The sequence below is a fragment of the Saccoglossus kowalevskii genome, chromosome 22, assembly GCF_978046115.1.
Source record: "Saccoglossus kowalevskii chromosome 22, keSacKowa6.1, whole genome shotgun sequence".
Lineage (NCBI taxonomy): Eukaryota > Metazoa > Hemichordata > Enteropneusta > Harrimaniidae > Saccoglossus > Saccoglossus kowalevskii.
Window position 1 is genome coordinate 26,707,404 of NC_140662.1, and position 15,295 is coordinate 26,722,698.

The 15,295-nt window shown below is 33.7% G+C and overlaps 1 protein-coding gene across 1 annotated transcript in view; it reads right to left on the minus strand.

The window, feature by feature from the left end:
* LOC144360308 (uncharacterized) overlaps positions 1–13,752 on the minus strand; it is a 50,703-nt gene extending 36,951 nt beyond the window's left edge. Inside the window, exon 1 of the mRNA XM_085495548.1 lies at positions 13,577–13,752. Coding sequence (XP_085351674.1) covers positions 13,577–13,694 — 118 coding nt within the window. The 5' untranslated portion in view covers positions 13,695–13,752. The remainder of the gene's footprint in view (positions 1–13,576) is intronic.
* Positions 13,753–15,295: the final 1,543 nt, after the last annotated feature.

The window sequence follows — 15,295 nt, forward strand, 5'->3', positions numbered from 1 at the left end:
ACACCCAGATCCTGATAGTCGATTTTAGTTAAAACTTTCTTGGTTAAGTTCCCAAGAACATCCTGCAAAGGGAGCTAGGACATCCTGAAATTTGTGCGTAAACAGAAATGGTCACTGTCACGTCTGTTAAGCATTGTCTTCAATGTACTGTAAATGGGTTATCTATTCACTGGATTTTAATTTTGCTTATTTTGCTGAATGGAAAATGCGCTAAATTAAAACCCAGTGAATATGTAAAATTGAGCATAGAACACATTATCTAAATGGTAAAACCGTGAATTTAAAACCCACTGATTATCCCTGAAATGCTAAATCAGCGAAATTTAAACCCAGTGAAAATTAGTCATTTTACAGTATGTTGTAATGTAAACAACTTGCAGAGGCAAGCGTTGAAGAGAAGTCAGTGCTTGACCTCAATGATGACAGCACATCCATAAGTCACTGCACCCAGCAGAATGATTGTGCTCCATTTGGCCTGAAACCTATTTATCAAAACTACAGATTGACATGAATTTATTACTCCAGATAAAACTGAATTAGTTATGCTTTATTTAATTGAAATTCATCAATAGTTTCCCTGCTTAAGTCAATAAGTTTTTAGCTTAGTTTATTTTTTCTCCTGCTGGCATCAATATTCCATTTTTCCCAATGTATTGAAAATCCATTGTTTAATTTATCTTGCATGTTTTTCAATTTGATCAATACTGATTTTATTGGTACGGTATTGAGAACATTCCACAGAAACTAGGTCTAGATTAATTTTAATATTTATTTATGCTAGTTTCATATTCAAATGTTTTTTACATTGTGGTTGACAGTCTACTACATGTACAACATGATTGAGGCCGTGATAACAGGCCAATGACTGCATTACATAACTAAATGCTTAGTAAGAAAATACGATTGTATCATGATATTTCAAGCTCCATACATTACAAGAAGGTGATTTCAATTTCGTTAATATAATTAACAGACCTTAGGTCAACACGCGCAGCATGCACGAAACTAAACGATATCACTAAATGCAGTAGTGTCAACAAGATAATTTGCGCAAGTATGCGTCATGTGATATCAAACTGACGTTGTTGAGATAATTTAAATAATAAGGCTCTGGAAAAAGTAACAAGCCTGATTTTTTAATCTTAATGACGTTGTTTTCCACTTTTGTAATTACATGTTGGAATTTCTCATACAACATGGATGTCAGAGGTGCCGAACAACTTTATATAAACAACTTTTTTTAAATATAAGAACGTGTTTAGTTAAAAGACCATATGGTGTGTTTTTGGTGTATTTTTTATTTTAGATTTAAGAAATTATGAAAATAGTAGCAGGAATGTACAACATATACCAAAAGTACAAACATTTCAAAAATTGCTGAGAAATTTATACATTACAGAAACAGGACTGTAACATAATGCCATACAACTCCATTGCAGACAAAGTAGATTTTGCAGTCACACTAGCACAATGAAGAAGTAACTAAAAATATTTTAATTTATTTTGAAGATAAAAAAAGAAACTTGAAGTCCCAAACTGTAGTTCTGAAAATATTTTTATACATTTTTCAGAATAATTTTTTATAAATTCTATGAATTTACCAAGAACTGCCTTCTATAGAAAACCATTATTTTATTTTAGCTGACAAGTTTTCCAATATACACAAATGTAAAATCTGCATTAGAAATCGCGGCTTCTATTAAAATAGTACAATCCAATAGAGAAGATGCGGCTTTTATTAGAGCACCTAAACATATGAGAAATAGTGAATTTTTGGTTCTCAATTATTCAAAAAGAATGGGTGCGACTTCTATTAGGAATGCAGCTTCTAATGCAGATTTTACAGTAGTTTATGAAATATACATGCATGTGATCAATTAGTATCTATTTTTACTTGACGAAGCCCTTGCTTACCGATTTACTTCAAACTTAGAGCTCTCATGCATTGGACAAGCCTTGACAATTACAGTAGTCTCAATTTTAAAGAGGTTGTTTAAGTAGGAATTTGTATTTGCCCGAAAGACATGAGAATGTTTTAGAAGTTTGATCAAAACATCGACTAAAGCAAGAACCTATTCACCATGGTAGGTCTAGTGCATGTGCCCTCTAGGCCGATTTGATGCAGCCATGAATTTTCTTGACACAAGTAATTCATTGGTGCATGATTGGGACAGAAAATTATACGCTGATCTTAAAGTTTAAATAGTTAGTGACTTCAAAAGTCACTTTATACAGCCACATACAATCTTTATTCATTCTAGGAAAACTAGCTTTCTCTTCAGTAGTAAACAAGCAGACCCATGAACTTGAATTTAGAGGATTTCATTGACTCAGTCCTGTTAAAAGAGAGGGCACATTAAATGTCTCGTGGCTGGCCATTGACTTTGAAAAAAGCTGTCACTGCCCAGTGATCAAATTTCAATGGTTTTATTCACGTGTTGGTTTCACGTAGTTCTTTTTTCAAAAGTTCCAAGTATTCAGAACAAGGGAACTCAGAGCAGATCTGATCAACCATGCCTGTGTTCATCTTGGGGTAAAAAGCCAAAATGGTTTGACTTTTCATAGCGAACAAAGCATGGAACAATTAAGAGAGAGGGGTGTAGTGCTATTTGATGCACCATAGCACAATTTGAACGCTTGCTCAAATTTGAAAGACATGAAAGCTGAGTTTAAGCAGTTTTTTTGTTTGTTTTTTTCTGACTTTCATCTATCCTAATTTTAACTGCACTTCAACTTTGACTAGAGAAAGGCTTCAGCAATATAACTTGAGCACCAACTTTGTTATCTTTCACATCTAAACAAACATAATTTGTCCATGTTTGCAGGATGTTCCTGGGAACTTAACCAACAATTTAACAAACATTCTGAGCTCATATGAATATCTTTAATTTCCTGAAAAACAAATTTTGTAAATTTTATGAGTTTTGAGAAGAGAGAATTTTAAATGATTTTATTCTCTGAATTTCACACTTGTCAGTAATATGATAAAGGAAAAAAAAATAATATGTAGCACCATGCATTAACATCCCAGAAAATACATTGCTTAAACATTCTAGTGATATATATATACATTTCAATAGTTAAAATCAACAATGTAGCAAAAGTTGCTTGGATGCATATTGAATATGCAAAAGACTGACATTGGGACTTCGTAATGGTCTAGCGTATTTGCAGCTGAAGTGCCGCATTATACACATTGTGGAAGTTGCTGATTATTTCATACTATTAAAATTTTGGCATGAGGACTAGATGAAGACTTAAAGTGCTTCTGCAACAATGTGAGACAGTTAACGTAGAGATAATGTCTTTTTGTGTGCGCATTTTAATAATCCCTAACAGATAAATACAGTAATCACAACCAATAACAGAAGTTAAGACATAGGAAAGGTTTTATACAAATTTTAAAGAAGTTAGAATAGTTGCAACAGCCCATAAAGTAGTCTAATTACATGAAATTATTATCACAGCGTAAACATAACATAATCCACAATACGATACACAAGAACAGCGAGAACGCATATGAAAACTCCTTTGTACACTGCCTAAACTCCCATGACCAGACTCAAAAGAAGAATTGTCATGGCTAGCAGCAAATAGCTGACATACTTAGGCAATGTAATTCCACCCAGATACTTTTCTACATTCTGGTTCTCAATACAAAAACATGGACCTGATCATGTTTTTCCTCTCAGCTATTCACAACAATTGACGTCATAGCGGGATCTAGCGAAGCTTAAATAATTCAAGACTATACGGTTCAAGATAATTTGGATAATTGAATAAATAAATATTGCACTGTCTTTGGCATCACTTACAAAGTAAATGCATTAATATAGGCTCAAATTAACAAATGTATAATTCATAATCATCTCAAATTGCATTGGCACAGACGATCTTGATCACAACACTAGACAGATGAAAAGAATGCTGGCTTTATGACAGTCTATAAGTTAACATGTAAATTTTGATGACAATCAACACTCATCACATTCAAAGATGCCGGCCAACTTTTGTTAACTTTAACAAAATAAATCTGCATATTTTTTTTTTTTTAATTTACCCTAACGAAAGAATTACCAAAAATATATTATGTGTGCAAAACATTGCCAAAAGGTAACGGTAAACATGACAGACAAACATTTTATCAACATTACCAACTCCTGTCGCCTTTTTTAAAATGGTATCCTGAACATTTTTAGCAAAATGATAATTAAATAATCCTAACTTTTGACCAAAAGCCATCTGAATTACAGAGACTATGATAAGAGTTGCGTCATAAATTGTGAAAAATGTCTGTTAATATCATGACAATATGAATGAATTATAGATGAGTTTCAAGTTACAGCGCCATCAGTCATTTTTGTTCATGAGTGGGAGGGAGGGGGGCGATTTCTAGCTCGTGCAATTTATTAGCTGGTTTGTCTGGTTCCTGGCATATTTACAGCAGAGGTAAGAACGGAACTCAAAACTACTATTTTTCAAAAGGTTTTAGAAATACTTCAAAATGACATCAGAGCATTAATATCTACTGTAAATGCATTAATTTCTCACAGGGTTTTAATTTCGCTATTATTAACAATAATTTTATGTATATTTTATTTTCACACTTTTTCCTAATTTATGAAGAAATTGCGAAAATAAATTTGTCAGTGAAAGTAAGTTAAAACTAAAATACAATAATCAAGTCTACATTTTCCTGCATATAAGCTGTTTGACTTTCAAATTTTATTTTCTTGACTGAAGTTTATTTCTAGTTTATTAACCTTGCTATGAGTGAACTAGTGACACCTTTCTGTACTATTACCATTCATCAGTAATTATTGTTCCACGTATTCCTCCGTTCACTAGGTTACCCTACAATCTATGCAGCATTCCACTCAAAGTACACTACTATACTAACAATGCTGACATTATCTCATTGTTTGCATTAATATAGCCTAGAATCAATATGGCGTTCCACTTTATATTCCCCTCACTCCAATGCCGAGGTACAATGCTAGTAATATCTTGTTTGAATACATACATGTATAGCCTAGAATCAATATGGCATTCAACTCTGTATTCCCCTCACTCCAATGCCTAGGTACAATGCTAGTAATATCTTGTTTGAATACATACATGTATAGCCTAGAATCAATATGGCATTCAACTCTATATTCCCCTCACTCCAATGCCTAGGTACAATGCTAGAAATATCTTGTTTGAATACATACATGTATAGCCTAGAATCAATATGGCGTTCCACTCTATATTCCCCTCACTCCAATGCCTAGGTACAATGCTAGTAATATCTTGTTTGAATACATACATGTATAGCCTAGAATCAATATGGCATTCAACTCTGTATTCCCCTCACTCTAATGCCTAGGTACAATGCTAGTAATATCTTGTTTGAATACATACTTGTATAGCCTAGAATCAATATGGCATTCAACTCTGTATTCCCCTCACTCTAATGCCTAGGTACAATGCTAGTAATATCTTGTTTGAATACATACATGTATAGCCTAGAATCAATATGGCGTTCCACTTTATATTCCCCTCATTCTAATGCCTAGGTACAGTGCTAGAAATATCTTGTTTGAATACATACATGTATAGCCTAGAATCAATATGGCATTCAACTCTGTATTCCCCTCACTCTAATGCCTAGGTACAATGCTAGTAATATCTTGTTTGAATACATACTTGTATAGCCTAGAATCAATATGGCATCCCACTCAATATTTCCCTCATTTTAATTCCCAGGTAAAATTCTAGTAATATCTTAATATTTGAATACATACATGTATAGCCTAGAATCAATATGATTCATATCTCTATTACCCATTAAGATTGATGTAGCATATGCAATGTGACTCACAGGTCAATTATTTCACCACCAATTTGTCAAAAACTACTTCTTTATTTCGGTAAAACCTTCTTACTGCTTACATAACTGTATTGACAAATAAGCTCAATAATAACAACAATAACAATATGCGGTAGCAGGGAATTTGAAACATTCAACTCTGGTATTCTCAATCAACACATTCCTTATTATCAGGTAATTGCATCAATGGCCAGGAAATATAGAAATCAAGTAAATATGTAAGGAATTGTTTGTAGACAAGCTGAGAATTCAGGAGGGAGGATGGTTTTGTGTGCAGGTGGGTGGGTGTAATTACAAATAATGCTTTTGTAGGTATACGTATGTGTTCATCTGTAAACATGGCTGAGAAAGAAAGAAGGTTGGCGCAACCATGTAAAATGTACAGGGGTTGGGGTGTCACTTGTCAGTTTTTGTCATTGACAATATTTGACCCATATTCCTAAGGATCAGACTAAACAAGTGATTGTTAGTTGACCAATAAGACTGCAGCAGATTGACAGTTGACCAATAAGACTGCAGCAGATGTCATTTTCCTTCAGATTATGGGGAATTCCTTATAAGCAACATTTACTCGTAAGCTAATAAACAAAGATTTTATGTATGCATACATGTGCATGTAAACTGAATGGTTATGAAATATTAGCAACATATCTGGGCATTAGTGGAATGGTGTAAAGTAGTACACTAAAGGCTATACAAACACATTTACTATTAGACGTATATGTACAAGAACTGTCAGTGATTATATTCGACCTGATCATCTAAGATTTACAGGTGGTACACCTGTTAATTATCAGTACTTGTCTCATCTCAGAACAGTATATTATTTTTATAGTATGGATGATTGCCAGAACAGTGTTACCATGGTTACATGCAGTCTGAGACTCGTGTGATACAGTTACTAATAATAGCGATCTGATCTGGGGAGTCTTCACCCCTGCTGAACTCACTGGTTACCTCTACCCTGACAACACCAATCATGCTTATATTAATATCAGTTAGTGGTTGCTTATGATCATTGACCTGAATAGTATATCATACGCCAGCATAATTCTTGGCAAGAACAGGAGCTATATTTTTATCTTACGATATTTACTGTCAGTTTTGAAATGAAAAGGATGAGTGAATCAACCTTGTTTTGTATCAAATTGATTCTACCATTGTGATAATCTTTGAATTTAGATCAGTGTGCTCCCCAAATTTTTCTTCACATTTCCACTGGGAATGAAACCTATCAACAGGCAAAATGTGAGTAAATTTTCAGTTTTTACCCAAAAAATTGGCTATTTTTGTCCCAACCTTCATAGGAAAAGTGGAGACTATTTTGTGAATTGGTGATGAAAAGGGGGAACAGGTGGTGGAAACCTGAGTCAAAATGGAATCTACCATAGTCAGGAAATGAAAAGTGCTTGTCTAAAATCTATAATGAAATGTAAGATTGTAGTTTCTAGTCTGTAAGCCTGTTTTTAGAGGATTGTTATTTTGTGAAAACGAGGAATTTTCAATCAAAAAGTTGACTATAGCATGTTGAATCATCTAAAATGACAGGTCAACAGGTGGCTGGCTAAAAGCCTGTTCCAAAAAAGTTGACTTTGTTGACTGCTGAGAAGGTCTTCAGGAAAAAATTTAAATTGTATGTACACAGACAAAAATCATGTGTGACCCCTGATTTCTATTGTTTTTACACTAATTGCATGATATTTGTGCCGCAGTGGCATATTACATCGGCTTTGATTTGGACCTACTTGATGTATATTTATTTATCAATACAAAAATGATGGCAATTTATATCATAGATCATGTTTCTTAATTAATGTTAATTTTGTCAACATGTATTCATGTACCATTTTTCAAAAAATTTTATCTCAACAAATACAAAGTTCAAATTAGTCTGAATGGAAGATCATTTACGTATTAAAATGATGTGCTTCTAATAGAATAAATATGGTGCACTAATTTAACATTTCATTTAAGCTAAAATGTATTTTTTTAACTAAATCTACCCTACATTAGCAAACCACCAAATAGTTCAAAATTTATGTGATGAATCCTGACAAAAGAACATAACAATATAGGCAACATAATTTAGATCCAGAAAATTTATTGTCCAAATTTTTTTTAATTATTTTTAAAATTATCATTGAAATTATGTTCTTATTTTGATTTTTCATAAAAAATCACATTTTCCTAAAATTATGACAAACAAAAGCTCCAAAAGGTGTTAAAAGCAGATTAAATATATATATATTTTTATTGGTGGCTGAGAGAATCAATCAAGATTGTGACAATACAACTACAATAAAGTTTTATCTCCAAACAACAGTTTCAAAGATTCAAATTTGTTAAGACCCATTTTATGTTTTAACGAACACTTATATAAAGTAACACCGCAAGCTTCCATTCAAACTTAGTAATATCACACAGTGGTTCTGCTATTATAGTGGCTTGACTTTTAAAAGAATGAACACATTGTTATTGTAAGCTTGCATTGTTAATTACACTTCCCTTAAACTCTTTTATTCAACTAAAGCACAATATGTCACATACAAAGAACAATTTTTCTCTTTTTATGTGAACGTTTGGGCCTTAAATGTTTCAACGAGAAACAGTATGCCAATGTTTGTTGAATTATTCAAATCAAGTATTTATAGAATATATTGTATCAAAACAAAACTCCACATCTGTCTACAGTGATTATACAAGACTGTATTGAACAGAGAAAATAAACATTTGTCGTATTTGTTCTGTTAGAAGCTCTCCTACGATTGCAGCACATCCAAAAATTACATTTGATAGATGATGACGCTCCCAAAATGGCTTGTTTTGACCATACAACACCTTTGCAACATGTGTTACTAATAGAGCAAATACGATATTAAAGCCATGTTAAATATTAGGAAAGCAGTATTGGAAGTACTCAGTACTTAATTATACTGTGGAAAAAAGTATACTTATTTAGATTTCAAAAATAAGACCAATAGAAAGAGTTTTTATTATCTTCACCAAGAACTGTTTGGAAATCACCACAAAGCACTGTGCAGATGTATGCTAGGTGGGGGTTAAATAGTGTGAATTATTGAATATTGCGACTTGCAAGGCAGGTGGGGCAGTCAAGGCAAAAAATCTGAACAGGAAGTTACCTGGACGTTCCAAAGTACCACAAGCAAGAACTCGCATAGTTTATTGAATTGTTTTTTTAAAAATTTCAACAAATAAAGACAACATTCTCAACTTTCTAGCGCTTTCACAGGTCACATGATCGATGACATTTTACATCGATTCGTCAACAGAGCAGCAAGCAGGTTTGAAAGGCATGAATACACCTTTATAAAAACAAAATGTCCTTTGCCAAAACACAACAAGTTTAATGACGACTTAAACCATGTACCGGTACTTCAAAACTGAGTGGCAATACACCACAGCAGGGTGCATGTTCACAGTAACTTAACAACTTGTTCGCATGTCAAACTCTTCTCATGAGTTGTTTTGATTTTTCGCTATTGTTATTCAGGTCACCCATGTCTTGAAAAGCTAGATTCACTTTGCCCACAATTTAATTTCCATCCCCAAAGTAAAGTACTTCAAACACAATACTACATATGGGCATTCTGAATGGCTTGCATTGTACTGTGGGTTAAACCATTCCACTTGCTGGATTTAAAAAAATCTACATTTCAGATATACCCATGCAACAGGTATTGAAAAAAAAGGAGACCCAATTCTACACCTTTTTTTGCAGTATGAATAAAAGAAATGAGCAAGTCATTAGCATGCTTAATGCTGAAAAGGTTTTCAACAATGAGGTCGGGAGCAGGACGTTCCAACAATACGACAATTGAATTCTTAAGCATTCAAATTACGTCGTTTTTCAAGCAAGGAAAGGGCAGAGCAAAGGCAAATAACCTCAAATTTGGGGGCACATAATGGCAATCAAATAAAGCGCTAAAATTAGTCAGGTTTGCACGTACAGTAGGTCTGTGTAAATCACAATAACACTGTACAAAACAGATGATTTCACTGAGTAACACAAATAATAAATACCGCGTTTATAAAATTTTACACCACAGAAATCCAGAGATGTGGATTTGGGAAATTAAAATACTAAACTTTGAGGTACATGTACTAAATAATAAATGTATTTATATTAGACACAAGTAAACAGCACTTAACATGTAGACAAGTGGAAATTAAATTTTTGTTAGCAACAAATTTTATTTCTAGATGTTGCATATTATCATGTATATACATGTAAGTTATGTAACATACACGTACAGAGTACAGTAAGGAAAATTTTCACGAGTCCATGGAAATCACAAAATGTTATAGCAGTGGGGTCACATGACAGGGAGTGGGTTAAATAATTCTAATCTTTATTAGTGAACCACCAAATAGGTAAAGATCAGGTGATTTTCCGTTCAACTGTGAGATCTCGCGAGATCAAACGATTTTATTTTGAACTCAAATTTCTTAATTTCGTAGCTCACATCGACCGGCCGATCTTCCACAGAGGAATATTGCTTTTGAATACCCTCACTTAATCGATATTTGTCTGTCATCAAATGTGGACAGCACATTATTAAGCATGGAAATGCCCCCAAAATATTTTCGCGTTTGTCGAATCCCACGCGATGTTTGATGCCACTACAACGCTATGACCTTTGTTTGTCCTGTTTTTACATTCGATTTCACGCATGATTCTCACAGTGAACGGAAAATGGTCTCTTATCTGTTACTAATACAGGTTACTGTTGCTAATATTATTTATATTTAGGCTCTGAAATTTTTTCCCAAAATAGATTCTAGCTAATGTTTAAATTCTGATAACAAAACTTACAAAAAGCTATGATGAGTGCATTACACATGAATCAGCCTGAGAAAATCACAAAGAGTAATAATTAAATCTCTATAATTAAGCTACTAACAGTATTATCACGTATTTACACATTAGTATCACATACAAACACATGTATAGATTACATACACACATTTGTTTTTGTATTCAATTGAATAAAGTGTGAACGAAAAGAAAACTTTAGGTCAAGAATACATATGTGAAGAAATCAGGGGTGCATTCGGTAGCACAAAATGATTTTGAATCTTTTTGCTAACTGCGAAAAACGAATTGTTGCTAACAGTGGAAATAATATTCCATTCACATGTACGCCAGAAAAAAACACCAAAATGTAAAAAATAAAATCTTATATAGTATATGAATATTTTCAAGTAATTAACAGTTATCTGTTTAACTTCAGCCCATAATCACTAATTTAGTGTTAGAGTAAAAAATTATTATTAATATTATGAGGTTATTACTATCGCAAAATATGCAAAATAGGCAGTATGGTCCCATATACACAATGTAGTGCAAACTTGGCAGTATTTTTGGGAACAACCTTATTTTTATACATCTTCTAATAGCTTAATGGCCCAAAATAACAATAAAAAATGGGTTGCAGTGTGCGATCGTTTGTGTACAGTGATGGGATTCTATTTTCATCTTGCTTGCAGTGCTTCAATGTATATGTATACAAAGGGAAGATGTCAATGAATGTTCGTCACGTAGTTTACTCGAAATATGAGAAAATTAAATTTATGTGAGTGTAATATGTAATATCGACAAGAACAAAAGGCTCAAATCAAATTAAATATGCATACACATAAAAAAATTGACGTGCCCTGAGCATAACAAACCCTGTGCTACTAATAGATTAAATATGGTTTCTTCAGGACCAAATAAAAATAATAGAACAAAACACTGTATCAACTAAACTGGTATGTTAATTTGTTTACAGACAAACATCATACCATAGAGCAGTCAAGCCAATTAGGTCCTAATATGGCAAAAGAGCAGCCGTGCAGCTTTGGAAATGTCAGAACTGTCCAGTATTTCTATGGAGGAAAGATACGATCTTGTTTATATACACATACCTAATTGCTGGCCTAATATCTTCTCTAGAACTCAATAAAACTACTAGGGATGTGGAATGTTACCTAAGGCTACAACTTCTAAACTTTACGAGCAAAGTAATAAACTGGGTGCAGATATAAAATGTCAAACAATTGTAGCTAGTAAAAAAAGTTGAAAACTAACTTATTTCCAACCAGTTTGGGCAAAATTTTTGTAATATTAATATAAATTCATGGAAAATTTGCCTAATGTAAGTTCTATGAAATATATTTTATTAGTAACACATGTGCTTTCAATGCCAGGGAACATGTGTGTATTGGTCGTAATAAGTCACAGCAGTCAATATATAATACTGTATTTGCATATATAGCATGATTCAGAATACACGTATGATTATTATTTTAAAGCGGGGGAGTCGTCACCTACGCATGCGTCAGGTGGCCATAGCGTGTCATTATTTACAAACAAGTGTCTACCCATGAGCCTTTGCATTTTTAGCATGTGTTATCATTGCTTGGGACTCAATTCCCGTGTGTGCGCAGGTGACGATCCTCCCGTTTTAAATAAAACTTTTCATTACAATGAAATATATCCAACAAGTATCACTGATATAACATATTAAATTCAAAAACATTAAATGAATTGAGCTACTGCAAAATTCTAGCAACAAAATCAAGAATATTTTCAGAAAAAATACAAAAAACAGTTCTGATAAATTGTATTCCAAAGTCAATGCATGTGCATATTTTTATCTAAAAATTTAGATTATTTCACCAAAACCAAACTTGCACTGCGCATTTGTACAAAGGTACAAACCACACAGTGAACAATAAAATCTCCAATATAGCCAAAGAAAGGAAAGCCACTTTGTATAGGCAATTACAACCTGTCAACGCCATGGCTTATGGCTACTCCGTCAGAGTACCACTTAGCTACTGTTTGCTGTATGATGCAACAGGAATTTCAACAAACCTATAGAAATTTCTAGGGTCTGTGGAGGAATAATGTCACAGTTTTTAAGTCTAGTGAGTGCATCTGTATAGTCACATGTCAACTCCAACTTGTTATGGGTCCAGCTTCTATCGGGACTTTTTTTATTTAGGACTTTTTTCCTCTGACTCACTCTTAGACACGGTACAACAGCAACAGTAGACTTGCTCACAACAAGTTTATTAATCTTTCCCAGAGTTTGATGGCGTTCATAGTCACCCGGCCAGATGACTTTATTTTTTACACACGTAATAAACTTCGAAAAATAATTGCTAAATTTTAATAACGAAAATGTTGATTACGAGTAATTCTTGAAAATGTTGAAAGACGGTGTTCGAAGTTGTGCAAATGTATGGCGACTTTGGTCATGGTTATGGGCAATATATATGTCGTGAGATTCCTAGCGTGAGACACGACTTAACGACAAAAACAATCAAATGATTCAGGGCCGTAGTGGCACAATATTAAATCATGCAAGACGTGCAGTAATTCAATTGATTTACTTGACATGGTTAATAGAAGGCAGAGCCTTTTCCATCGCGAATACACAGAATTCGCTGTCATAACGTTACACGCGAATGACAGGAACAGGGAATGCCAAAAAGTTCGATGATTTGTTAAAATTTAGCCATTTCATTTTTATCATTTTGGAATAGTATTAATTATTCTGTTTAACTATCAATATATTAATTAATTCATGGTGTGTTTGACAGTCTAGCGATCACGTCGGTGTCACACGCAGTACCGAACTCGATTACTGTATTCGAACTTCGATAGAATGCAAGTTCCAAAACAAGTAAACTTACTCAAATTACTGAAGTTCGCTCCAGAAAACGAGCCACATTCGTTCTCACAGATTCTCAGCCATGAACTTGCAACACTTTCACTTAACCGTGGGCTGCGATCGGAGCTAGAATTATCCATGGTAGTGGCATGGCTGTCAACAAATTGTCCGCGAACGTGCAATAACTCCTATCCGTTTGGCAGCCATGTTGTTGAATGACTCGATTCGCTTCGACGAATATAATGAACAGGAAAGGTGTTACCGGTAAACATAACAGCCTCAAATAAAGCACAAGACCCATGACTGCAAGGTCGTTTTAAACCCAATAAAATCTTAGAAGGCACATATTTACGATTTATAACAATGTATGAATACCCGAAGCGTTAAGAGCAGATATTCTAAGTATTTTATTTAAAATAAGTCCTCCTTTAAAATTTTTTTTTCCGGTGGGAGGAAAACAGAACAACCGTAACGCCAAAGTTGCTAGGAAGCGGCACACTCGATAATAAATGAATATTCATATTGTATTAATTTCATTATGTGGAAATTATGGTAGTATAATAAATGTTATTTCTTTAAAAAAATCATTCGTCTCATTACAAAAATCAATGAAAAAAATAATGTCTCAAAAACATTATAAGACTAGTATAACCAATTAGGAAAAAAAATACAAACAACAACCTCATGGAAAAAATGAAAATATGCATCGGCAGTATTTAAATTAGTGATTGGAATTTTTTTTCGTGTGTTGCATTATGATGTACCCGCATGAAATATTATGCATCCGTCAACCCCGTGTTCACCCCTCTTCCGTCAGCATTCAGGCTTTCTCCAAGCTTTGACTGATTACTGACGTTGGTGGCGTGCTTGAGGAATCCCGAATCAGTCGAGGAGGGAAGTACAACTGTTGGTATATGTTAGGAGTGCATATATACATATTTCTTTGCTTACTTATTGTTTTATTTGTTATTGATGTTTGTTTCTTCTTGTTGTTGTATGTTTATTGACCATAGATAATGTAATTCAATGCATTATTTCGTGCCAAATAAAATATACTATACTATACATATATACTCGTAAAAAGACATAAGGATACACGTGACATGTATGTAAATGTGTCGAAATGGGCGTAGTGCGAGTGGCTAGTGCTAGTAGCACTAATCCGAAAAAGTACTATATCTAGTGCTAAAATGGCACTAGATCTAGCGCTAAAATGGCACTAGATCTAGTGCTAAAATGGCACTAGATCTAGTGCTAAAATGTGCACAGTGCGAGTGGCATTGTTTTCGCATTGTCAACGACGTCGAATAATAGGAGGGGCATCAACAACCACTTTCATATGCAAACTACAAACAGTATTAAACATCGGCAATATGAGCGAGATGTCCATAATAATACTTTCTTTATATAATACCGGATTCTGCCGTAAATTCGGCCATCCGAAAAATCGCCCTGGGGATTTCGCGGGTGATGGGCGCTTATTTGGGGTTCAAAATTTCAAAAAATAATTATCAAATATTTTGGGGGGAAATTTTCATTGTACTCAACTACACAGACTTTCTACGCCGTCAGTTGGGCCACCCAAGACGAAAAAAACTATTGCAGAATTAACAATAATTAATAATTCTTGCTGAACTAAAAAGTAGGCCACCTGGAATGTCATTACAGTGTCGCCCAGTGTCATTTTTCAAATACATTTGTTTTTATTTTATTGGTAACAAAAGTATATTTTTAAACGACG